The 27,910-nt window shown below is 40.7% G+C and overlaps 1 protein-coding gene across 1 annotated transcript; it reads right to left on the minus strand.

The window, feature by feature from the left end:
• Nucleotides 1-376: 376 nt before the first annotated feature.
• On the minus strand, nucleotides 377-27,910 carry tent4a (terminal nucleotidyltransferase 4A). Its single transcript, XM_036565640.1, has 13 exons — nucleotides 26,802-27,910; nucleotides 16,904-17,027; nucleotides 16,486-16,532; nucleotides 15,201-15,321; nucleotides 14,687-14,794; nucleotides 10,550-10,678; nucleotides 8,713-8,926; nucleotides 8,421-8,547; nucleotides 6,480-6,586; nucleotides 3,951-4,123; nucleotides 3,234-3,374; nucleotides 2,258-2,311; nucleotides 377-1,015 (listed from the first exon to the last, which is right to left on the minus strand). The coding sequence occupies exons 1-13, from the start codon at nucleotides 27,638-27,640 to the stop codon at nucleotides 869-871; spliced, it is 2,331 nt and encodes a 776-aa protein (XP_036421533.1). The 5' UTR covers nucleotides 27,641-27,910; the 3' UTR covers nucleotides 377-868.

Genomic DNA, 27,910 nt, shown 5'->3' on the forward strand with positions numbered 1-27,910 from the left:
TCTGTGCAAAAGCTCTTAAAGTTTCAGTTCCTGTATGAGGCAGTGAAACTCTCTGTGCTTCTGTCACTTTCCCAAAATGCAGTATACCAAATGTCACTGTTTGAACTTTTTATGAAGGAGCAGTTTAGCACTTTAAGACAATCTACCAATTTTATTTGTTGCTTCTGCTCCATGAACAACATGGCAAAAATCCAATAAAATTGACGCGTCCACTGTGTTTTTGACGTGGTGAAAAAAGTGTTCAACTATTTCGTCTTCGTGTCTTGTTTATTTGTGACGCACTAAGTGTGTAACGGCCTCATCACAAAAAACAAAAAAAACAAACACACACACAACCCGCTCGCCCTCACCTCCAACCAACCCCCTGATGCAACCAATGATGCAACAGCCTTAATCCAGCACATCCCATCTATAGATGGGGTCCTTTAAGGCAAAAAAAACAAAACAAAACAAACATTAAAAGAAGATTTAAAAATGAAATCACACAGACAATGTTTACAACAACAAAAAAAACAAACACATAAAACAAACAGATTTTCCTTGTGAAAGGACGTTACGGGGTTAATGATGTTTCTGTTTCTGAAGCATCCTTAAGGGCATCGTTCAGGTAAGAAAACCAAAAAAAAAAAGAAAGAAAGAGAAACCATGCAGAGATTGTGTGGTAGAGTGAAAGTAGCACCACCATGACCACAGCTACTGCAGTGAGCTGGGGCAGGAACCGCTGGTCTCTCCGTCCACACCCCACCAGCAGGGGCGAAGGCCGTTGAGTTCGCATCATTTTAAAGACGGGACAGGGACGAATAGGAAGAGGAGGGTGATGATAAGAGGAGGGTGAGAGAGGGGCTGGAGGTAGGGGGCGCTGTGGTGTTTATCTGCTGACACTGGCCGGCAAACTGTCCCTCTTCCTGCGGCGGGCCGGGTTGCGGTTATACTGCATGTGGCTGCGGTTGGCCAGGACGGGGCTGTGCACCACTGCAGGGTTGTGGAAGCCCTTCAGGGGGAACTTGGGACCTGCCTGAAAGACAGACAGATAGACAGACAGACAGAGGAGAAGAACATAAGGTGTCAAGTTGACCAAGTTTGTGTGTTAAAAATGGGTTTGAAGTGTGCTGCATTTGCATGCATGTGTCATGATGGCGACAGGAATCGGCTGCATCAATTCTGAAATCCTGTGCTACATTCATAGAGATCAGTGAAAAAGCTATATAAAGCTATTTAGTCAATATACACATATTTGTTCAAGAAACACATAACAAACAAACAAACAAACATTATACTGAAAAAACAAATAAATAAACATCACACTGTTAACTGATATATGTGAGGGTGTTAGCTAAATCTTTTCCAAAACTCTCCTTGAGGTCGCCAAGTATTTACCAACCAATATTCTTAAACATTTTGAAAACCTATTTTGAAAATAACTGTCTATTGTAGCAAAATAAATAATCAAACCGAATCAAAGCGATGTGAAATTTAAGATTTCTTAATGCACAGATTATTTTCCCGAAGAATCATCCTGAAATCAAATTGCTGTGAGGTCAGAAATTTTACTGGTTTTGACAATAACACACAAAAACAAGAATCTTAGCAACGAAAATAAGTAATAAATAATAGTGATAATGATAATAATAATAAAGTGCTGGAGTACAAACATAAAATCAAATAATAAAACAATACTCAACAATGAGAGTGTATGAAAACAATTTGTTTAAATAACAAATAACACAATCTGCTCTACACTGTTATTATAAAATAATAGTTAAAAAAAAAATTGTTCTTTAACAAAACCAATAGCTCTTGTAGCCAGTTATGAATTTGTTGCCGCTCCAAAATAAGAACACAGCCATATGCAAGAAGTTTGAACACCCCAGTCCAATTACATGTTTTGTTGATTTTCTAAGAGAAAGTATGTTAACACATCCTCTACAGAGAACACACACAATTATCACATTTGTCTGCATATTTAGTGCACAGTTTACATTTATTTGCTGGGTTTAGCATACTGAAAACAAAAACATGGGCCATAACTTTTTGTCAAATATGTGAAATTCAGCTAATAAACAGTAATTGTGTATAAAGATGTGCAGAAGTGTGTTCACTGTAGAAGACGTGTTAATGTTAACTTATTTTCACTCTAAAGCTCTAAAATCAACAGAACAAGTAATTTGACCAGGGAAGCCAAAACATTTTTGGGACTCAGCAGAGCGTTAGTGGGACTGTTATCTTGTGGAAGTAAGACAGTAAGACCTTTACATACCTGCCTGCCAGGTAAAACGTGGATAGGAAGACTCCCTGCCATCGACACTCTCCCCTAAGAGGGAGAAATCAGAGTTAAACACCTTCAGTTTACATACCAACAATGTCCACAGCAGGCTTACCAGTAAAAGAACTGAACCACATTCATCTTTAGCAGGTCCACTTTCAAATCATATGCCAGACCCAGACTGTGGTCCATTCAGACAGAACTGAGCAGGTGGTGCAGTAATACTCATGTCCAAGTACACAGAATCATCCTATACTGATGTGGGTTTGTATGGACTAGTGATCAATCCTCTTTCTGGAGATCTACTTTCCTGCAGAGTTCAGTTCCAACCTACGTCTAACATGCCGCTCCTCCCATCACACAATGCCAATGCATCTGATCCAGTCAGTCAAGGACGTCTGAAGACGTTAATTAGCTGTAGCGGGTGTGGCAGACTGCAGTTGGATCTAGACTCTACAGGAAGGCAGATTCCCAGGACCAAGGTTGGTGACTACTGGTACAGACAACAGTACAGGCAAAAAAGAGGAGGAAAACAGCTGCTGCTAACTTTACTGTTGTGCTTAAGAGCCTTTTATTAGCAATTATTGATAGAAATAGCACAACTATCCAAGAACAACAAAGCCCAATCTCAGTCATTGCAGAGAGACAGTCATTTATCCCCACACTACCAAATATGTGACTCCTCCTGTGTTAAATGCTCAGTCAGGCTCAGAGGGACACTCTGCTCGGCTTAAAGGCCCAGTCGGCTTAAAGGCCTTATCTCATTATAAACGAAGACATAACGGTACAGTCAGTGGAGAAGCTGGAGCAGATGGTGTAACTACATGTTGGGCCTTTACTGTTTATGGTGGACTTGCAAACACCTAGTTCGGATAAGTCAGCAAGGTCTGCAAGCTTCCGGACCCACCCTGCCCCACTGCTTTCACAAGGAGATGCAGCTCAAAGCAGAATGCTGTCTGTCTGCGCTCACCTGGTTGGTCGGGGGCATTGAGAGCGGAGCGCTGATGTTAGCTTTGCCCATCTGCAGGTCAGCAGGCAGCGGGCCAAGGGCCACAGTCTGCAGAGGATAGGACGTCACTGCTGGAGCTGCACAGGGCGTACAGTCTGAGTCCTGCAGAGGGAGAGAGAGACAGAGACAGAGAGAGAGAGAGAGAGAGAGAGAGAGTGAGAGTGAGAAAGAGAGAGAGAGAGAGAGAGAGAGAGAAGGAGCAAAAGAAAAGAAAAAGAAATGCAGACGAAAGAAAGCGAAGGAAAAAAAAGAAAGTGAGCAAATGGGGGAGAGCGAAAGAGAGGGGCAGGGAGAGAGAGACAATGAGAGGCAGAGAGCATCAGAGAGCAAGACAGACAGAGAGAGAGAGAGAGAGAGACAGGTACAAATAAGGAACGTGTTTGTAAGGTCAGAAAGAGTAAACAGTTGTAAATATACATTCATAACACAGGATAAACTCAGTTAGCGTTAACTTCTGTGAGCTACATTCTTGGCTGATTGACTGTGTTTCGGGGGGAAATTCTGTACTTCTGATCTCTGGTCAAATCGTGGCTTTAAGGCAAAAGTGAGGACAGTCCAACAGTAACGTCCCTGACATCTTCTCCTGTTGGACAGGCTTGACTTTGACCTTCAGTGATCTGGCTACACTGAGAAATCCTGCTGGGTGAAATCTCAGAAGAGGAGCGGTTTAAGGCTTACGATATCACTGCCGGACAGCGAGGAGGCAGAGGAGTGCTGCTGGGGGCTGGACAGAGACATGGGTGAGTCGGCACTGTTCGGAGAAACAGAGTCCCTCTGGGGCGGCTCCTCCACACCCACACCGAGCAGAGCGCTGGGGTCCGCCTGATCCACAGAGTCTTTATGAGCCGGACCTGCACAAACATGCACACGGAGAGAATATGAGAATGTCATTAGAACTCGTCTTTAAAGGAAGGGTGTGGAAAACCCAAATTTACCCAGTTTTTCACTTAGCTCAGATGTAGTCAATCAGCCAAGACATGACTGGAGTCTGGCTACAGGCTAACAAACACTAGAACTTAGTTACATCCACAACACTTCCCTCTGTCTGCTCAACTGCATCCAGGTCTTCATTAAGGTCAAACTTCTCAGTGTCATTCAGGACACAGTATGACTCACTGTGAACAAACCAGCAGGCAAACAATCCAGACAACAGGGTCTGTGTTCACAGACCACCTCAGGAGACGGAGTGCTGATCTAGAATCAGAATTTGTGACAATTCTGTTCATACTAAATACAGAGGAATCTGATCCAAGATCAGTCCTGCTTTGTAAATACCAGCCCTGTTGTTGAAATGGCTGCCCATTGCAGAGTTCTGCTCATTTAAATAGTTCATATTAAGTCAAACTGTGCTCTAAACCACACTGGCAAGTCTGCGTGACCTGAAGACCTGGTTGCAGTTTAAATTGACTGGGGAAGTTTGGGGATGCATTTTAAATGATTTGGGTGACTGAGTTCTAGTGATTGTTAGCAATGGAAGTCTTATAGCTCCAGTTTTAAACTACACAAGAAAAAAACTAGGCTCTAAACATCCCTTGGCTGACTGACTACATCTGGGCTAAGTCAAAATTTAGGTGCATTAGATGTTTTGAGTAACTATTCCTTTAAGGCTGTATAATATCTAGGAAACTTTAGCATTATACGACTAGAGGGACACTGAAAGGGTGCACATATTCCACTCCATTTTACAGCTATGAAGTTTGTGTACCGTAGTTCATTATTCACAATTGGTGTTTCCTACTTTTACTTTGACTATATTACTTAGCACATAGTTAGAAACAAACAAACAAACACACAATCGAATTATATGGGGCAGCGGCTATTGGACGGATCTCGGAAGTTAAGCAGGGTCGGGTCTGGTTAGTGCTTGGATGGGAGACTGCCTGGGAATACCAGGTGCTGTAAGGTGCTTACAGCCATACCACTCAGAGCACACCCGATAGTTAGAAACTGTATTTATTTGCTTTTTTAAGGACAAAAAAGTCTGTAACACACACACACACACACACACACAATATATATATATATATATATATATATATATATATATATATATATATATAAACAAAGAAGGGGTGATAATACACTGACCACTTTTCCCAGCACTAGAAGTTAGCAAAGAATTCTGACATTTGGGAGAGCTCCCTTGGTCAGTGTTCAAAAGGCTATGCACACCATTACAGAACTAATGTTGTGCCCTAATAAAAGTCATCCATCATATTTAAGCTCATTAATGAGGAGAAAAGGGACTGTATGGTGGACGGACTGCTGAGTGAGCGACAGACACTTTCCCCATCACAGACAAGTGACATTCTGCAGAGGTCCAATTAGATTTCCAGCCCTGATCAGCATTTTAACCAACTGCTGGGATGCTGCATACTACAAAGAGATACTGGTTGTGGAGTGGGAGACCTACAGACAGGGGTTAAAACGGGGCAGAACAACTAGGAAAAAGCATTTCAGCACCCTCTGTGTAAACTGTGTCTCCAGAGTATTTAACAATATCTTTCAGTGACTTTTATAAACAGCGTTAGCATTGACAAAATGTATTTGACTCTGGGTCACGGGGGCGCTGGAGCCTATCCCAGCGGTTACTGGGCGGAAGGCAGGCAGCACCCTGGACAGGTCGCCAGACACATTGACGTGTACACACACACACACACACACACACACACACACACACACACACACACACACCTAGGTGCAATTTAGCATGTCCAACTGGCCTGACTGCATGTCTCCACACAGAAAGGATTCTGGTCGCCCGGCCAGGAATCGAACCCAGGCCCTTCTTGCTGTGAGGCAACAGCGCTAACCACTGCATCACAGTGCCACCCATAATAATAATTAATTAATTAACTGTGCTGGTTGAGCTCACTGTAACCAACTGTTCTGGCGAGCTGATTCACTAAACCAAACATTTAATTATATGCGTGGTCATCTTCAATAAATCACAATCAGATTATGTGAAAATGGAGCTGGCTAGCTGGTTAGCTTGCTATGTGCATGGTGTAAGCTACCAAGGCTACCACACCTTAATCTACCAAACTTGTGGCTTGATCATCAGCTCAGTCAATATTTTAGCCTACAGTAGCTAACCAGGCTAACTTTAGTGAACTTCGGAAGAGCTCCACCCCCTCCAAACACCTATTTAATCCTCATCTACAGCTCTTCAGACTCCGGGGCAGAGAAGGGATACAGGCAGCTTACCGCCATTCCTCTCTGAACGGGAAACGTGCTTGCTGCCCCACTTCTGAACGATCCACTCCCTGTAGTCGATCACTTCCTGGGTGACCTTAATGATGCGCCCCAATGTGCTGTAGCAAAAGAGCAAAGAGCAGAGCAGTTTAGTCAAGTTCTTTATTGTGCAGACTTTACTGTGACATGCACAAGTGTGACAATATGGCAGATATTCAGATACTTTTGTTTTTGTTATTTTAGAGATTTCCAGCGCACATTTCCACTTTACATTTACACACAGTGTCTTTTCACTTCATATTTATAAATATGAACGACCAAATATGTTTAAATATGTTTAAAAAGTGAAATCGATAGTCAAAAGGACTCAGAGACCACAGATTAATAACATCATACTTTGTTAGAAGTTGTTTTTGCCAATTAGAGCCTCTCTGGTAACAAAGTAACTAGCTTTTTTGCATCACTGCGGTTCAGTTTTGGCTCTTTCCTCATGAAGACCCGTTTCATGGACTCACAATTTCACAATCCTCTACGAATTTTTAATGGGATACAAGTCTAGGCCATGAAGCACCTTCACACTTTTAGAAACCAGTCTTGCATTGTTTTTGCTGTATGTTTGAGGTCGTTGCCTTGTTGAAACGTCCATCTTCTTCCCAGATTTAGCTTCTTGCCCTTAGAGATAAAATTCTCCAATATCTCCTAATAAATCATTCCATTCATATTTCCTTCAATAACATGTAATGTCCCAGTACCGTTTGCAGAGTAGCAGCCCCACATCATGATGCTCCGAACTTCCGTACTTCACTGTGGGTGCGGTGTTCAAGGGATCATGCATGCAACCTTCCTTCTCTGTAAGCTCTGTAGCTTTTTCCATTAGAGTGTTGTTTAATAATGTTGTCCCTGAGGACTTTAAGAAGCTCCTTCACCATGATTTCTACTACAACCAATGGCAGCTTCTTTTATGGCAACAACAGGTGAAACACTTTTTCTGCAGCATTAATATGTAGAACTTGACTTATTTTTCTATGCACACACGTGTTTTAATATAGTGTCTGAATTCTTTTTTTCCTTATCAATTTTGTTTTTTAGAGATACTTGTTTACACTTATGAACACATACATTTTCTTCATATTAAGTCCACAGTCAAAAATTACGTACATAATGGATTTGAAGTGTCTATATGTCTTGGAAGTATATTAAATAACAAAAACAGAAGTGTATGACTACTTGTTTCCCCTCAATATAGTGCAAATGGACAAAAAATTAGTCCAAAATAATAATAATAATAATAATAATAATAAAAATTTATTTCTAGACATTTTTCATTTTTCTTCCATTCTGGGCTTGTTTGGGGGAGGGGCTCATTATCACCGGCTTGTTTTCACACCCAAGAATTCCATTTGAACTATGGATCGATTGCGCAATTCCATACGTCACTTTTTTCTGCGTGCAGGTTTGCAAAATTGTAGGCACCATCATTCGTTTGCTGCTTTGTATCCAAGGAAAATACGAACACTCAAGTGGAGAACAACATCGCTTTTTGTCCGCAACACTCCTTTCCTTGCTATCACAAAACTTTAGAAAGAAAGTAATACAATAAGTCGAAAAGTCATGTTATAAAACGAACAAATCACGCAAGCTCATACACAGTGCAGCGCCAGGAGTGAATAGCTTCCACACACGTGGCACACCGCATCGGAGCTCACTGGAAGTGAACCCCAGACCACGGAGAGGACCAGAGATCGGTTCTCTGGACCGCCCCCAGGCTCAAAAACAGCTTTCACCCTTGACCAAACGTTTCGCACTCACAGAGCAAGCGGTCCTGGGTCCGGAAAAAGCTCTCGTGTGAAAACGCCCTTACTGACAACACAAACACAATACGGATTCCTTTAATAGGGGACACCTGGTAAGAAAAGATGAGCATGATACTGTGCGTGCGCATGTATATCCTACCTGTCGCTGTCTTTGTTGGGATAGGAGTTTGCCAGTGGTGACACTGCGTGGCCGAGGACGATATAGGCATAGTCAAAAACCTGCTTCACCTGCATGGCTCCATACGAGCTCCTGCCCACATCATTACCTGACATATCAATCAGGAAAAAAGCCAGTTAAATACATGATGATTATATCTTATCAACAAACTTGCAGGTTTTACTACAATTCACTTTGAACCAACTACAGTATAACATCTGTCAGTTTATTTGCTGAAGACGAGTCACGAGTAGGTTGAGGAGCAAACGAGCACCTGGCAGCAGAGGGTCCTCTATGCAGAGCATGGAGGGCCTGTAGCCATTGCCCATGGCCTTCATGATGTCCTCTTTAGCCATGTACGCTCCGCCGTTCTTTATCCTGATGCCCGTTTTCAGGTAGTTGAAATGTCTGCCGTACAGCTCGAAGAACTCGATGAGCAGAACGCCCAGGTTTGTGTTCGGAGTTCGGGCATCGAATCGTGGGTGTAACTATAAGACAGGAACAAGCAACAGTCAGCATAAAGAACATAAAGCCTCTTCTCACACACAGCTACTGACCCATACAGTACAGACCAAAGAGATAAATATAATAAAATGATCCATTTACCCCAAGTGTAGTTACTTGGCTACATTTTAGTGTCTAAGGCTTGTTTCTTTATTTTGGACTTGAGCTATGAGGCTAATATAACTAACAAGGATTAGAACAATACGTTTTATCCTTTAGCACTGTGCAAACTGCATGTCTAAATCATCACACATTCCACAAGCCATGCAAAGCTGAAAAGCCCATAAACCAACATTTTTTTTTGTCTTTTCTTTTTATGAGGTCTACTTCTGAAAATAGTGTGGGTTTATGTACAAAAACACCATAATTCATTCTTGTGTAACCATTTTCCAACCTCTCTTTATACCTTATACAACAGGCTGTTTTTGTTACTGTGCCTTTACAATTTCATACACACGCACATATACACACACATATATATATATATATATATATATATAGGAGCTCTGTTCTCATTTGCTGTTATGCTGTAGGGTGAATAAATAGATAAAAGTGTTGGATTTTGTGGCACCATAAGAACTATGAACTCAAGACAGGCTGTTTTTGCAACTTATTGTTGATATATGGACTGTATGGGCTGAGGAGCGAAATATATGTTTAGAAGCTTTGGAAAATGTTTACATACTACAACTTTCATTTCAGTTAAAGGGCATGAAATTTGGCTTTATGGAAATCAAATTTTCCTTGACGCTTGAAGTTGTGTAAACACTGTTAGAAGTTCAAAACATACTGTTCACTGTCCAGTCCATACAGTCCATATATGGCAACTAAGCTGTCATTTTGAATTCTTTATTTCTGTGATGTTAGAGAACCAACTAATTTACCTCTATCTACTTATCTAGTCTTCTGCAGTTTAACCCTGTCCATTCATAATGAAGGTCTGAGAAGTGTTACAGCTCTGAGTGCTTTTTGAATGAGGCACAATACAGGACAGCCAAACAACAGAGCTCATTTATTTTATCGCTACTGTCAGAAGCAAAACCTTGTATCTCCAGTTTTGTCATTCTGTACTTTTTTTTTTTAAACAGAATTTAAAATTTGCCAGCTGCCCTTTACAAAGTGCTAAAAAACTGAAAAGCTGAAAAATCAATTAAAAAATTTAGTTCTATTAACCTTTATTCAAATTCAAGAAAGTTTTATTCCCCCTCTCCTGTACAGTTACCATTTTGTAGATAAGAGGTTTCTAAGTCTTAAAGGCACAGTAACAACAATGTGTATAATTCCAAGGGATAAAGAGGTTAAAAAATGGTCTTAATGGTCTAATAATTATGACCATTTTTGGTACATAAAAATCCCACAATTATAACCAGACCTCAAAGGGGGAAAAAGCAGGACACAGGCCCTTTAAAACATGGCTCTTTAGATAGGAAACAATCTCAAATACACATGATTATGTCGCTTCTGACACTGCATGATATACTTACATCTATAAACATGGACATAAAGCATGTTGCATAGCTGGAAATGTAACATTTTGTCAAAGTTTTGATGGACAGTATATCAAACGGTATTTTCACCAAACTATCACGTAAGCTGTTGTGGCTCACTTGCAGAAAGCTGATGACCATCAGGATGAGGCTGTAGGAACTGATGCCTCCAGTAAAGACTTCATTCAGGTCTCTCTGCAGGAGGAACTGCTTCAGAACGAAGATCAAGTAAGGCAGCACGGTATACTTCTGCAAAGAAGGAGGAGAAAAAAAACATGGAGAAGCTTTAGACAACCCACTCAGGCAGCAGGAGGGACAGGTCAGCTGTAGGAGAAACAAAGACACGGGACTGAGATCAGAAAAGGAAGGTAAAGAAAGCCTCATTTCACATGGGACTTCTCCATCTGTTCAGTCGCAGAGCAGCAGCAACGTTCTGGCTCCGACTCCAGAAAGAAAGAGCACCAAAAACTGAAAACCAGCCCAGCAAAAAGTGAGTGTAAGACATGCACAGCCTCATCATGTGAAGTCCTTACTAGGGTGGGAGATACAACAATGTGTTGTTGTGGCGCATATATATATATATATATATATATGGGGGTATAGTCAAGTGCTGTATTTGCTAACAATCAATGTAATATGATGTCTAGCATTACAGAGCAAAGCAGTGCCCTTCACCAACATTGGCACCCTTGTTAAACATGAGCAAAACAGGCTGTAAAAACAATCCTTACTGCTTATCTGTTTGATCTTTCATTCAAAATATTAACAAAAATCTAACCTTTATTTGATGTACAAGAACAATTAAAAAAAATAATAAACTAATAAATATTTTTTCTCAAATCTGTGGATAAAGACCAGGGAGTTAAGCAGGTTTTCTAGCTGCTAAGAATTAGCTTGATAAATCAGTCAGATTAAACAGGACTGTACAGCAGGGCTGAAACAATTATTTGACATCAACATTACTTCAACATTTCAGCATTAATCTTCAAACATTTCTGATTACAAACTGAAAGCAGTTCACACACAGCTCATCTAGTGAACTAGCCTATCAAAATGTTAAACCGGTTAAATTATGTTGCAGCCTGACCAGCTACAACATTAACTAACTAGAAACGTACACTTCCTGAAGGAAACGCAGAATGGTTGCGCAGTGGTTACTATGATATCCCAGGTGGTTGCTAAGGTGTTGCTAGGCAGGTGCAATGGTGTATGGGGTGTGTATTTAGTTGTTTGTAGGGAGTTGCCAAGTGTTAGCTATGCGTTGTTGAAAATGAATTGGAGTCTACGTGACGAACGAGGGATGAAAAAACAATACATAGAGGAGTGCGGGTCAGTGTGGCTGTGGATTACAGCTTGAGGACCTGTCCTGAGTGAGTACATGTAGTTTGGTGGCTGTCGGGCAAAGAAAAGCATATGCCTTGTTTGTGTGTGAAAATGAATGGGGCTCTATGGGAGGAACGAGAGATGAAAAAACAACATATGGAGGAATGCGGGTCAGGACGGCTGTGCAGTAGAGACTGAGGTCCTATCCTTAGTAAGTACATGCATTTTGGTGGTTGTCGGACAAAGAAGTAATAGAGCTTGTGTGGTGGTGAAAATGAATGGGAGTCTAAGGGAGAAACAAGGGATGGGGAAAAAAAAAGACAAACAGATGAGTGCAGGTCAGAACAACACTGAATTCGTGCTTGGGGGCCTGCCCTGAGATTGTATATGCGAAACGGTGTCTTTCGGGCAAACAGAAGTCCAGTAGATTGTTATGAAATTTTTCATCCCATTCATTCCTATGGGAAAAAATTCCACTCAATTCCATTGCTACACGGAAAGCATGCATCCAATCAAAAAGCTGTATACAGGCCTGAATCACACAATCAGACCGGACAATCTGGAGTTGGAATAATAAAAAGAAGAATGATATAAATCGGATAACAATACAGTTGCGCATTGCTCCTCACAGGAATAATCGACTATCAAAATATTTTAGCAGCCCTACTGTTCATTAAAGTACTGGACAGTGATTCTAAACATCATGCTTAAAAATCAGTATTAATGTTTCTCGTATGGACACTATTAGTTGTATTATTTCATTAAGGTCTGCTAAAAAGACCTCGTGTACAAGATGACGGGTCCTCTTCAGCATCTGCTTGGTGTAGCTCGTGCTTTGGCTTTAGCGTTAGCTCACTTGAAGAGGTAGCTTAAACTTCATTAGACATGGCAATCTACTGCTTTATCACCCGGTGGCTGACAGATTTCCCTGCTTTGATTAATGTAAACACGATTTGCGGAATCCTTTTTGTTGCTTTAAATTGGCCCACATCCATATTCCGTCAGTTCTTAAACGTCTCACGTCTGCACTGAATATCTTGCAAAGCAGGTTAATTTTTGAATAATAAAAACATTTGCATTTGATATGTAATGTTCCCACAGTATAGAGGTGGATGTGGGCACAGTAACATTCACGAAGTGAGCAGATGGAGGCGGCCAACCAGAGAAGAAACCAGCCAAACATAACAGCCATGAGTTTTATTTTCAAATAAAACCACAAAACCAGAGGACTTAGACATTTAAAAAAAACGTAAAACAGACACTGGTAGACAAGAGTTACCGGGGTCCTGCAGGGCTAACCCAACCTTGGGAGGGACAATATGGACAGCACTAAATGAAAGAAAGCCATAAAAAGCTACACTAGGCTGTATTTTAGTATCTTGCCTATTTAGCAGAGCTAACAGAAAATGAACTGCTACACTAGGCTGAACTATACCAAAATACAGGGGGTGCTAACTGCCCTCTAAGCTAGTGTATCTAGACATTTAAATGATCTACGTGTTGGCAATGTGTGTGTGCTCACGTTCTAAGATGTTCACACTCGCAGGGAGAAGCAAACACAAAAACAATGTGAAGAGACAAACACTACAACATCCAGGGATAAAGAATTACCAGCAACAACCACAGTAAAAGCCAAGGCTAGAACAGTCTAATGTCCAAATGCTTACATATATATATATATAAACTATAGACACACATATTATATAATTATCACTGTTGTCGGAACAAAACCTCGTATCTCCATTTTTGTCATTTTTCAGTTTTTTACATAATTTAAAAATACCTGACCTTTACATTGTGTGTAAATTTTATGATGAACAGACCAAAAGAAATGACCCAAATTTACTTGGAAAGAAGTCTGGTTCCATTGACTTACATTAAAAGTAAAGTATGTTTTTGTCCTTCTCCTGTAAAGTTACCAGTTTGGAGATGCAAGGTTTGGTTTCGACAATAAGCAACACACACACACACACACACACACACACACACACACACACACACACACACACACACACACACACACGTCAACCTATTATCCTATTTTATGAATTTCATTAATTTATTTTAACTTTTTTCTTCTCATTCTTTCCTAAATACTTCCGTTAATTTATTTTTTACCAACTATTGTTTTTTTCTTCCCACTCCTTCCCAAATACTTGCTTTTTGCAAATTGAATAATAAAAAAAAATCACTTTTCTTTTTCAAATGTGTTTCCTTTTTTTTTAAAGCTACTACCTTTTTGTTGGTGCGTTTTTGTCTGTTCTAACTTGTCAGCAAACCTCAGAAAGGCAAATATCATGACAAATCCTGCATATTGTAAAAATGACTTCAACAGACCTCTGTTCTAGATATTTATCGCCTACTGATCCGTAACAAGTACGCTGGAATTCTTATTCATGTTCCAATCCACACACTAGAGAAATGCTAGCAATCAGTCATCCTGCTACACGCCTCAAAAACAGACCCCTCTGCTGAGAACCTCGCATGCACTGAACGCATCCTTATCTGTTCACACTCATTCAGGAGCAGGCGAAGGTCTATGAAGTTGACTGACTGTCAAAAGCGACCGTATGATGTTTCGCAGGTATGTGGAGCAAAAAGAAATGTGTCAAGAATATGACGATATTCCACTCCTTCCACCACCAAACGTTCAGACCACATTCTTCCAGCCTTAGTCAAACAATCCAGGATGCTACATGCCCAACGCCAGCTCGTTACGCACCTGGCAAATCTAGGTCACAAACTACTACAGGCATTCAAACTGCCGACTGTGCATATTTGTACTACATCATGCGATCCTGCTCACCATCACTGTGATTAAAACAGCTCCCAAAAAGGCTTTCCAGTAACGGCTATTCCCACTGGGAAGCCTTCGTTCCTCATAACTGGTCCTAATCAGTCATTGTATCCTACAAACTAGTAATGCAGCTTTACCTTCACATAATCTTTGATGAAGCGGGCAGCTTTGACCCCAGTCTCCACGTTGAAACTGATGTCCACTTTGACCTCTGTTTCCTGGTCTGTCAGTTTGATAATCGGTACCTTGAAAATAAAACATTTTGAGTGAGGAAAATCTGGAAATGTGAAAAATGCCACGATTAGCAAAAAACAGAAAAAAGTCTTTCAAAAGCACAAAACCAATCAAAGGTTCTCTAATCGAATAACTCGAACATCATAACATGCATGTGTTTCACTGGGGCTGCACGGATATGGGGATTCTTGACTGATGCTGATATGTGATATTTTTCATGTACATGTGTGCCAATGAGAGTAGATCCACCTGGAATAGAGTTAGTTGAGGTTTTTTAACATTGTCCTTTTAATGGTTGAGCTTGACATCCCTGCCATTTTAATACGATTCCCATATCACTGTGCATCCCTGCATTTCCCTGCAACTAACTAAATGTCAGGCAGGGGGCTGTGGAGGTGGTATCTGTAAGTCTCTCACCGTAGCTTTGTCAAGTACTTTGATGGAGTACGGCTCCGCCACATTATTCTTTCGGAGGGCCTGCTCCAACTGCTGTAAGGGGGGTCTCTCCCATTTCCCAAACACCACCAAGTCGATGTCACTACAAAATAAACAACAACAAGTACTAATTAGGCATTTCATAGATATTGCATAATAACAAAGAATGAAATAATAATAATAATAATAATAATAATAATAATAATAAAAATAAAAAAGACTAATAATAGTAGTAGTAAAACAAATATTAAAGACGCATTAAAGTTCGCATATTTAAATCAGGGATCAAGGGTCCACAACCAGGGAACCTGGATCAATAACAGCCCTTCCTTCAAAAATCTGGAAATTGATTAGTTTTCACCAGGGCATGTGAGCAGATGTCAGTGGGGCATCACCTCCCCCCTCACACAAACACAACCAGACAAAAAAACAAAACAAACCACTAAAACTGCACCTCTGCAAACTGCCTGACATTAAAAAGGCATCCTGTGCCCAGCTTGAGTAGCAATACATCACCTCACAGGCACTGTATTTGTGATTTCTGTGACAGTTGTATAAGAAGTTTTGTTGATTTTCCAAAAGGAAATAAATGAACACATCTTCTACAAAGAACAGACCTCTGCAGATTTTATTGCACAATTGCTGTTTGTTTGCTGAATTTAACATACTGGAAAAAAATAAAAGAGAAAATGTTGGCTGTGCAAAAGTTATGACCTATTTTATGTTCTATTCCCCCCAATGTTTTAAACTCCGCACAACAAATAAATTACGTTGTGCACTAACAACTTGCAGTGAAATGCCATATTTGTGTGTGTTCTCTGTAGAGGACATGTTAACTGATTTTAATTTGTAATTTGATCAGTACACGCTTAAAAACGATGGTTCTTCAAGGGTCCTTAAGTAAGGAAAACTGTTCTGAGTAGAACCATAGACACTCAAAGAACCCCTGGCATGATTAAAGGGTTCTTTGTAACATGAAAGTGTTTTTTAGTGTGTAGATGGTTCTGTACAGAACCTTTTTGAAAAGAGTTCTATGTAGGACCAAAAAGGGTTCGTCTATTGTAACAAGCCTGACATTGTAACAACAGCAGAACCTTTTTTTAACAATTCTTACATTAAGTCAGCTTTGCCTACTAATTTCAGAGATTGAAAAATGGGCAGATGTGATTGCAGATCAACAACATGTCATTATGAATCCTATTTGACAAGTGTGACTCTGGACTGGTCTTCATCTTTGTGCACCGAGAAGAATCTGAGAACAACTCACCTGGTCGGGAGGTACAGTCCAGTGCTAAAGCTGCCAAATATCTGAACCTGAAGAGAGAGAGAGAGAGAGAGAGACAGTGAAAGCCAAAGAGAGTGAGAGAGAGGTAAAACAGCCAATCTGAGAAAGAAAATTCTAATAAATTAGGGCAGGGATGCTGTTGTCTTCAAGCAGCAGCCACTGCATTTTGCACTACGGCAAACTCTGCAGGATCAGTTCGTTTCATTACCTTAGTGATACCAATTAACGTGCTCTTTAGCTGTACTTAGAAATCCCAGTCTGTGCAACTTTAACATCTGCGATGCACAAGCCTGCCCATCTGGCCCTACACAAATCGCTCTGTGCAGTTGCATAGTGCGTGCGTGTGTGTGTGTGTGTGTGTGTGCGCGCACTTGTATACAATAATCGTCCATTCACTTACGTCAGCACTTGGCCACTGCTCTTTGATGACAGATTCTATTCGGTCAACCACCTCTTGCCTCATAGTGGCCTCCTCAGGACGAGGGGACATGAAGTTGTAGAAGTCTATAATCTCCTCATGAAGCCTTGGATAAAGAAGAGAAAAGAAAAATATGTATTTATTTATTATTTTCAGACCAGGCCACTGATGGGGGACAGTCTGGTTTATAGAGTTAGGGACAGTCAGCTCGGGTTTAATGTTAAACACTTTAACACTCACTAAAAATAACCAAAAAATAACCAGAAAAAAACGAACACTCTTATGTTGGAAATCAGCTTTACACATTTCCAGACTAAGAACTGAGGAACCAGTAAGTATGAATGTGAGAGAAAAGTCTAGAACAGTGTGAATGGAGGGGTATAATACTAGAAAAGTCTGAATTTAGGGTGAACATTCTGCATGAACTGGTGCATCCAGACTTGAACCAAAGTACAAAGTTTGTGGTGGGCTGAGGGCCAAACAGATAAAACATTTAAAAAAATATATTTTTATTACATTAGACTAAATTTTCCAAAAGGGCAGAGCTCTTCTAGAATCTGACAGACATTTTCTTAGGACCTTTCTCAAGAAGATATCTAAGAAAAACCCTAGGAAGATATTGATGAATGAGGCCCAACATTCTACAATAACATGAATAAGGCAGACAACATTCTAGAACAGTGTGTGCAGTAGAGGAGTCAGGAATAGTGTGAGGGAGAGCTTTCTAGAACAGTGTGTGCAGTAGAGGAGTCAAGAATAGTGTGAGGGAGAGCATTCTAGAACAGTGTGTGCAGTAGAGGAGTCAGGAATAGTGTGAGGGAGAGCATTCTAGAACAGTGTGCGCAGTAGAGGAGTCAAGAATAGTGTGAGGGAGAGCTTTCTAGAACAGTGTGCGCAGTAGAGGAGTCAGGAATAGTGTGAGGGAGAGCATTCTAGAACAGTGTGTGCAGTAGAGGAGTCAGGAATAGTGTGAGGGAGAGCATTCTAGAACAGTGTGTGCAGTAGAGGAGTCAGGAATAGTGTGAGGGAGAGCATTCTAGAACAGTGTGTGCAGTAGAGGAGTCAGGAATAGTGTGAGGGAGAGCTTTCTAGAACACAGAGGGAGAGCATTCTAGAACAACGTGAAAAGGGGACAACATTCTAGAACAGTGTGAATGGAGGCAGAACATTCTAGAAGAGTGTGAATGCAGGAGATAATATTCTAGAAGAGTGTGAATGCAGGAGATAATATTCTAGAAGAGTGTGAACGGACAAGAACATTCACAAATCACACCAACCAAAATTAGGGTTTGTTACAGTTTGCTGGGGAAGGAGGAGTTTCTGTGCTCTGGAATTTAAAGGGTTTTTTTCCACAACGGTCATTTTTGTTACACATTTTTTAAACAAAATATATGCATTTATAGCTCTTCAAAAACAAAACACTAAAACACAGAAAAACAAGTATTCAGACCTTGGATATTTACATGGATTATGATATGATATATGATATATGATCTATTTAAACCCAATTTGCATGAACTGAGATCGTAATAAACCAAATATATACAAAATCATGGTTTATGGGGTAATTTCTATTAGGAGGTGTCTGTCAGAAACCCTAACCCCTGAATTATTTTGTGAAACAATTCTTACATAATTACTATACAGAATTCAGTTTGGATTGTTCTATTACCTTTCTTACTTTTTAAATTATTTTACATCTTTATGGATTTTGAACTGGTTTTTTTTCCCCCAAAACAATCTGTAGACCCAGCAAATGGCATTCAGTGCAGTTAACTGTCAGGTCCTGGATACCATGCGCACAATACACTAATATACAACAGTGTACTTGGCAACATGAACATCACTATACTATGTACATTATATCACCTTTATTATAGCATCTTCAAAATATATAACTAAAAATACCACTAAATCTGAAAAGCAATATCACAGTATATCAGTACAGGCGATATAAATCTCACCCAGTGAAACTGTGAATTAATTATCGAGAATTGTTGCACAAATGTTGACTGTAGATCTCAAACAGGAAATCACAGAGAAAGCTGATACTGATAGGACTGTGCTATCAAAGCACCATCTACAATAACATCTAAAAGATATCAGACTTGTGGGTATCAACCTGCAGTGATCACTACTACAACCTGGAAAACAAACATACGTTACAGCCCCACAGACGGCTTAATTAGAGTCTGAAAAAGTGCAAGTGCAAACAAGCCACACATCACTAGCGAGACACGAGAAAGCAGTTATTAATCGAGGCTCTTAACTAGACAGCCCCAAACTACAGCTCTGCCTGGTAGGCAATCTGTTCACAACAAGAACACAAAAGGACACAAGGCAGAAGAGAAGAAAGGCATAATACACAATCAGCAAACGCTTTCCTGCTCGAGCCTTTAAATATGTGACCGAGCACATCTGCTGAAATAGCTGGACCAGACAGATGGTTCTTATTGAACCGTTATTAAGAGTTAAGAAGAAACGACTGGGTCACCAAATGGGCAACTCAGCCTGTAACACTTTCAGTTTCTCCGCTTTTTTTCCTTTTCGCAAAAAAGCTCAAACAGCACCTGCGAGTGGCAGGTGGTGTTGATACACAGTCATCTGGGATGGAATCATCCAGGACATTTTTCCAGACTTTTCAGTGTGTGACAGGACAGAATTCCCTGTTAAAGGGTCCGTACCCTACGTTCATTCTTTCTTTCATTTTATTGTTTACATTTATGACGTCAGTCAATTGAACTGTCATTTTTACATGACCCTTTTTCTCCAACATCTCATTAACCCTTATAATTAAACAGCCTTTTTTCGTTACCATGTCTTTCACAAATGATGTGGTTCTGAAAATGAAAAAAAAACAACCATCTCTGCATCTGCACACATACTTGCATGCTACATGTCGGGTATTGTAGTGAGAGAACAATGAGTGTGTTTACATGCACTCAAACAGATAATCGGATTTCTGCAGCTGTCTGATTATTAAAATGGTCATGTTAACAGAATACTCCGATTTCTTAGGTCGGAGTAAGGTCTAGAAATCTGATGAAGAAATCTGATAAAGAGAGTCAAGTCAAGTCAAGTCAAATTTATTTATATAGCGCCTTTTACAACAGATGTTGTCACAAAGCAGCTTTACAAAGAATCCAGGTCCGAGCCCCCAGTGAGCAAGCCTTGGCGACAGTGGCAAGGAAAAACTCCCTCAAAAGGAGGAAGAAACCTTGAGAGGAACCAGACTCAAAAGGGGAACCCATCCTCCTCTGGTCGACACCGGATAAGAGGACAGACACAAAACAGAGAGCTGGATTTTAGCTCAGTAATCAGATTTCTCAGTGCATGTGAACTCTTACTCTGATTTCTTTCGGATTTCTTAGTCAGTCTGCGCATGCATGAAAACAGACGGCGGTAAACGTCGGCTGAGAGACGCAGCAAAACACTTGGGAGAGACGCGGAAACCAAATACATGCTTGACGAAATGAAGGAGTTAAATATTCTTCATCTTACACGTGATGTACGTTCATATTCTCAGGCAAAGTGGGCCAATGTGTTAAAAAAAAAAGCCGTGGCACGAAGTTTGAGCTTTACAGTACGTTTACGTCACGTCTTCTTCTGTGAGTTTATTGGCTGGTTGCAAAGCAGAAATCTGATTACTGTCTGACTCATGTAGCACCAGAGTTTCCCCATTATCTGATTACTCAAGTGCATGTAAATGCATTAATCAGATTACTGACAAAATTGGATTTCCTGCAGTTACCGGATTATGAAGTGCATGTAAAACACATTCAATGATACAATACACTGGGATACAACACAGCACTTCAGAATACCTCACAACATGACGAACAGCATATTAAACGACAGGTTTAGGCCAGTTTTTCATAAGGAGCATGAAAACTTGCCAAATCATGTTTGCATAAGATAATCTCTCCTAATGTTCACCTTCAAAAGGTCTTATTCAGTTACACTAATTTACATGCTGAATAGTACTTTGGTGTCAATACAAATACTTGCCATTTTCTTTCAAACGATCAAGGAAGGGAAATCGATCATTTTCTCTCATAACAATTCCTGGTCATGCGCCACAATTTATGAAGGTCTGGTTTAACTTTAGATGGTATTGACTGTACAATCTGGACTGCCTTACCCTCCAGCACCCCCTATAAGGCAGATTCAAAAACCTGGCACATGACAGAAGACTGAACTGTCATTCCTTATTCCTGAGCCTTGATCTCTAATTATGATAAATGTTCAAAGTTTAATTGGTTCGATTTGCAGCTTTTAATACGATTTGTATTAAAACGTTAGTTCATACTTTAAGGGGAAATATTCATAATTCCATCCCACAGTTACAAATCTGCTTCAATCAGCTGCTGGGCTCGTCAGTTTCAGACTCGAGTACTACCGCAGAAGCCATTTTAATGTAAAGTCAGAATAAGTCCAGTTAAATACTGTGCCCTCTACACAAGCAGGCTCAAGTTTAGTGCTAAAGAGAACTGCTTTGCTCAAAGAAACAGCAGCTGAAGAAAATGAACGCTGCTCGCTTTGAAGTTCATTTTGCACAGATGTTTGATGTGCCTGAGAAGGATGGAAAAGCAAAACAGGTCTTCACTGAGGGATGACGACACATACATGCACATTTGTTTTATAACCTAGTGAAATAATCATACAATGGGATTCAGCTGATTAGTCTGACTTGCTTGCGTTTACTGGTCAGGATTAGCCTGTCGGCATGGCAAGGTCTCAATGTTCTCCTTTTAGTTTGACAGTTAGCAGTTGAGCTGGCAATGTCAGCGAGTGTGTTTACATGCACTCAAAAAATCCGAGCAGTTATCTGATCATTCAAATGGTCACATAAACAGCGTATTTCTTATATCGGAGTAAGGTCTAAAAATCTGTTTAAGAAATCTGATAAAGAGAGCTGGATTTTAGCTCAGTAATCTGATTTCTCGGTGCATGTGAACTCTTACTCTGATTTCTTTCGGATTTCTCAGTCTGCGCGTGTGCGAAACAGACGGGGGTACAAGAAATAAGCAAGCAGAGTTGCCGCGAGACGCAGCGAAACACTTTTGGGGCGATGCTGAAAACAAATACATGCTTGACGAAATAAAGGATTTAAATATTCTACATCTTCTAGCTGACGTACGTTCATATTTTCTGGTAAACCGGTGCAATGTTTTTTTTTAAAAAGCTACGTCACAAAGTTTAAGTTTTTTGTTACGTTTACATCACGTCGTCTTCTGTGAGATTACCGGCTGGCAGCAAAGCAGAAATCGGATTACTGTCTGACTCATGCAGACATGGAGTTTCACATTATCTGATCACCCAAGTGAATATAAACGCATTGATCGGATTACTGACAAAATTTGTTTTTCCGCAGCTATCGGATTATTAAATGCATGTAAACACACTCAGTGTCTCACTTAGAACAGCTATGTGCAGGGCTTCATGTTGACTAGTGGCTCCAACTCCAGTTACAGAACGATATCGTATAGAGCTGATGTTGAGTGAATTGGCACATTTGACATTTGATTACCTCCTGTCTACTAGTGTTGTACGAAGTATTGAAAGTTCGATAAATCTTCAATACAACATTATAAACAATCCCACATCCTAAATCAATTCTTTATTTAAAAGGGCCTATATCGTGTATCCTCTCTTTGTGAAATAAAAGAGCTTGACGTAGTACATAAGCACTGCTAAAGCCATTTACTCAACAGTTCGTATAGACCATATATGGAAATTAGGCACAAAAACCAACAAAGTTTCATATACCCACCTGTTTAGCCTACAGCAGTTTAGCTCTGCCTATTAATGCTAAAGATATAAGGAGTGTTTCAGCCCTGCCTGCTTGCCATGTATAATAGTAGCCTGTTTAACTCAGAACGATAAATTGAGGCTCGAAAACGGTCATGTAAACATTTTGTTGTTGTTGCTTTAGATGCACAAACCCATATAAACATCACCAGTGAAAAAACCTACAAAATGTAAGACATAGGCCCTTTTTTATCGTTTTGGTATCAAGCATATCAATATGCATGGTATTGGTATTGAAGTCTACTATTCTGACACCCCTACTGCTCACAGAGAGGTCAAATCAAGTATCCCTGACCATCATCTAGAGGTGGGTAATACGGCAAAAATCTAATATCGTGATACCTTAAGAAATTTCCACGATACACCATATGTCACAATATTTATTTTTTCAGACATGTGATCAGTTGGAACAGAGAGAAAAGAACCAGTAGAGCTACACTTTAAATACTACTATCTAAAACTGTGAACACAACGATATTCCTTCATTATTTTGAATACTGTGGTGAACTAAATCCAGTTAAACTGGACTAATTTTGCTCTCCTTATAATGAAACATAGTTTTCCCAGTGTTGGACAAGTACTGACGATATGCACGATATGTTCAGAAAAGCATATAGTATTGTGACATCATTTATCCCAATAGCAATATATATTAGCTGCTTCCCAATTCAGGGGCTGCAGCCTTCAAAGTCTGCATTTGAAGACCGATTGTATCACAGCGACACGACTAGGATGTCCCATTTTTAAGGCTCCTTCATGTGACCGAGAAACGAAGGATCCAATGGGTGGCTCCTTCGCCAGCTAACATATCCCAAGGTTCACTGTGTGGCGGCGATGATCCAAGAACATGGCAGCGTCTGCGGAGGAGTGAACGGCGGCTGAGGAGACACTTTTAAACGTAAGTGTTGGGTTTAAACTGAGGCGAATAGCTAATGATACAAATGTTAAAGAAGCCGATGTGGTCTGAAGCAAAACTTACGCTAACGTTTCGTAGGAGCAGACAGAGAGAAGTATCTAATAAGCTCTAATAGAAGCTCTAATAAATGAAAAATGAAAAAACTAAAATCAAAGTTTCTGGCTCCGTCTTTAAAGAGCTTTAAAAATAACTTGAAACCTTGTTCTGGTTCCAGAACACAAAGCGTATTTCACTGAGCCTTCGCCACCTACTGGTTAAAGCCTAACTGAGCACGTAGGCAGTTTTTCATTTCTAACAGTCACTAAAACTGTCCAGCTCGGCAGGAGTTAATTAAATGTCAAATATATGAACTCATTTATAGTAGCTGGCCAAGAAATCTTAATACCAGCATTACACAATCCCATTAGAGGCAGAACAAGATCAGGATCTGAACAATATGTTCTGGAACTGGGTTTGGAGCTGCTGGTCCACATGAAGCACTCCCCATAACTTATGAATGTAGGCCTTCTAGCTGAGACACTGACAGTACCAGCTAAACTGCCAATTGTAAAAACACAGAGAGGAAGTAAACATCCACTGGCTTTAAATATGACTTAAAATAAAGCAGCGCTGAACCGGCCAGTCCCTTCATAAACATAGCTGTGGTCACTGAACATTTGCCGTAACTGTCTAAGAGTTGAACTGTCCAAATCTTAACCCTATGACGTGTGTGGTGCCAGATGTGAAATATCCTCAACACATTTCCTCACAAGAAATGTCCCAAACTGCTGCAACCAAACGAATGCCAGGTCCTGCAACATGCTATGACATGCACTGGTTACAAAAGACATGTTTAAGTGTGGTTAATGGACTCCAGTCATGCATATTCAACAACAAGAATTTGCACAGAACATTATTTTTCAGGGGGACATCTAAGGACAGTCCCACAGCCTGGACTGAATTAAGACAGCCAGCTGCTCTTCACTGGAAATCCTTTTTAGTCTAAGGCCAGGCTTAATCTGCGTCTGCGAAAAGGGGCCTTACTGTCCAAATGGACAGATCACCTACATCCTTTTCCACCAACACCATTTTCATCACTTCTTATCTTAATGCTGAGGCAACTCACTGTCCAGGTTGGGACAATAAGAATGTGATGTCTAATACAAGTAGCCAAGGCTACTGGACTTGGATCTGGATGACTGAAAACCCTTCATAAAAATACAAAAAATAGTTACATAAAAATATGTGATCTTGGAAGAAAAATCCCTAAGATGTTGGCCACCAAGCATAGCTTTACTGAAAAAAATGACCCCTAAAGGGTTCTGAGGAATTACAGCTGGCCCGAGAGAGCCTTCACTGGAAAGACTGCAACAACAAAACTGGGCAGGCAGATTGTACGGCCTGCAAAATATCCTCCTACACATGGAGGAATGCACACAGGATGGACAGGTGACCAATAAATGTGTAACGATTTCAACGTAGAATAGAATAATAGAAAAAACAGACATTCAGAGCTAGAGATGGCACTGATCTGCTAACAGGCATCAGAATGAGATCAGCAGAAACTAGTATGGTAATAGTTATCAGCACATCAGTTAAAGGGCCCGTACCCTTCGTTTGTATTGTTATTTTCCCCTGAGGTCCCCTTATGACATATATATGGTTTTATTTACCAAAAACAGCCATAATTCACCGTTACATCACCATTTCGCAACCTCTCTTTAACACTTAGAATTAAACAGGCTGTTTTCGTTGCTGAGCCTTTAGGTCTAATACTTAAATAAGCTCTGTTCTGATTGGCTGCCCTGTGTTGTACCTCATTCAAAATGCACTCAGAGCTGAAACACTCCTTATAACTTCATTATGAATGAGCGGGGCTAAACTGCTATAGGCTGAATGTTTAAATATGCTGGATGTATGTAAACGTGTTTTCTTTAAATCACAGAAACAGTGAATTCAAAACAGGCTGTTTTTGCAGCTTAGTTTCCATATATGGAACCTGAGGAAAGTATGTTTTTGGTTACACACAACATCAAACTCCTTCATTTAAAGAAAGTGAGGAAAGATTAATTATGATATCGGCCTCTTATTACTAGTATAGTAGTAGTGTGAGTAGGCTGAGCATGACGGCCTACTTTTAGTAGTGGATCAAAGTGGATCATACTTTTTATTCTTTATTCTATACTGTTTATTATCGAATGTTGTATAGTATTATATAAATGTATTCAACTGAATATAGAATACCTATTCCATATTCACGTTATCTTTATTTATATTATTTACTGAAATTTAGAACTTTTAGTCTCTAGACACCATCAGACAGCCTGCAACTGTTTTAGTTGAGTTTAATTTTTTCTCTCCCCTTTTATTTATTCATTTTTATTATTCATATTTATGGTTGTTATTATTAATAATATTATTGCTATAATTACACATTGTTAATATTTTATTGCAACTGTTTTATTTGATGTTCTGTTCTAGCAAATAATTCGATTTTTCTAAAATTTTACTTTTCTAATTACTTACTTTCCAAGTTAGTTCTTTTTCTTCATGTTAATGTGTTTATTATATATTTTATTGATTTTATTTTTGCCCGTTTTCTGTTTGAGCTGTTATTTTATTTTATTTATTCTATTTTTATTTTTTTGTCTTGATTTTTTAAATTTGTTTTAGTTGGTAAATTTCATTTCAACTTTTTCAATTCCTTGTAATTTGCTCGGCTACACTGTAAATGAGGGTCACCCCCAATGTACTTCTGAGTCGAAATAAAGGCTGGTTGCTTTAAAACTGTATAGCTGATATCCACCACATTCTCGTATGAGCGTTTTCATTTGCTGTCTTTTATGGAAACCACTGTAAATGATCAAAATTAGGCATCTGGTGCATCCTATAGGAGTAAAGTGAAAAAAAAAAGATAAAGTATATAAAAGGGAGTTTGGACAAATTGTATTGAACCTGAAAACATGTATCATTACAGTTCTAGTGACCGACTGACCCAACCCTGCAAAAAGAGGTAACCAGCCCTCACCTGTGACATCCTGCTCCAGCTGGCCTGCTGAGCCACTACTTTCAGAGGGCAAACATTCACAGACTCTGACACAAATACGTAGCTAGAAATCACCTTCCCAGCACATTACACACACTAAACACAGCAAAGACCAATGAGATAATCACCCGTTGACTCCTGGGCTGTACGTCCGGGTCTTCCAAGGCGTGCCGGAGTTCACATTGTTGCCATTAGTCCAATTGGAGAGTAAGTAGTTGATGCCGTACGTGCTGGCCTTGTTGTCACTTTTCCTCCGCCCGGGGTGATGGTGGAGGTGGTTGCTGAAGCCGGCGGGCTGTAACGGGTGGCGCTTCATGCAGTCCTGCCGCTGCTCCTGCTGAGGGTACCTCGGATGAGGGGGGAGAAGGGGAGGAGGGAGAGGATGATGATGGTAGTGATGGTGCTGGTTGACGTTGACATTGTTCAAGATGTTCTCGGCAAAGTTCAGCAAGAAGCGGGCGCCTCCGGTGTTCTGGTTCATGTTTCCAGACACGAGGCCAGCAGTGGTCACTTCGTTAGTCCTTATCGTGGAAGGGCTGTCCGTGCCAGTTTGTGCAGAAGGAGAAGCTGCTGAGGCAGCTTTGTCCTCCCCGTCTCCACCAGTCCTGGTCAGCGGCTGGATATCGCGGTTAATATCGTTCGGTAATATCGCCATACCGGTAACCGCGGCGCCGCTTCGAGCATCGGCGTTGCTCTGGTGGTGCTGATGGTGGCTAATGCTGGATGCGGGGTCGATGACATTAACATTAACGTTACACGCGTCTCTGGCCGACGCCGCTGCTGCGTTTTTGCCGTGGCTGTGGTGATGAAGGTGGTGATGATGATGATGGTGGTGGTGATGGTGGTGGTGGTGGTGGTGGTTGCCGGAGCCGGACCGGAGTCCCTGAGAGGTTTCCCACACATGCATCCACAGCGCGTTGGCAGGTCCCTTCTGCTCCGGCTGAATCCAGGCGACCCTCGGATCCATCCAAACTTCACCTTCCTCCTCTTCGCCGACCCCCGCAGAGCGAATCCACCGGCGAGCCGCCGCTCAGCCCCGAGACCGACCCGACACAACCGGCCAGCCGCCCGCGAGCATCAACCGCGCCGGTAAGAATAAACAGCGGAGAAACGGAAAAACGACACAGCGAGATTAAAACCGCACAGGAGCGCTGAAGCCCTGCTAACGCTGCTAGCCTGGGCTACGGACACTCCAATATGGCGAACACAGAGGGCCAACGCGCAGGCGCAGGAGTTT

This window comes from Colossoma macropomum, unplaced genomic scaffold (genome assembly GCF_904425465.1).
Source record: "Colossoma macropomum unplaced genomic scaffold, Colossoma_macropomum, whole genome shotgun sequence".
NCBI classification, from domain to species: domain Eukaryota; kingdom Metazoa; phylum Chordata; class Actinopteri; order Characiformes; family Serrasalmidae; genus Colossoma; species Colossoma macropomum.

Bases quoted from the DNA above. Each gene is read 5' to 3' on its own strand.
- tent4a (XM_036565640.1), bottom strand. From the start codon at position 27,640: ATGGATCCGAGGGTCGCCTGGATTCAGCCGGAGCAGAAGGGACCTGCC. The intron at 4,124-6,479 runs GTAAGCTGCCTG...ATGTTTGTGCAG, and splicing joins CCGTTCAGAGAGGAATGGCG to GTCCGGCTCATAAAGACTCT. The intron at 3,375-3,950 runs GTAAGCCTTAAA...CTCCCTCTGCAG, and splicing joins CGCTGTCCGGCAGTGATATC to GACTCAGACTGTACGCCCTG.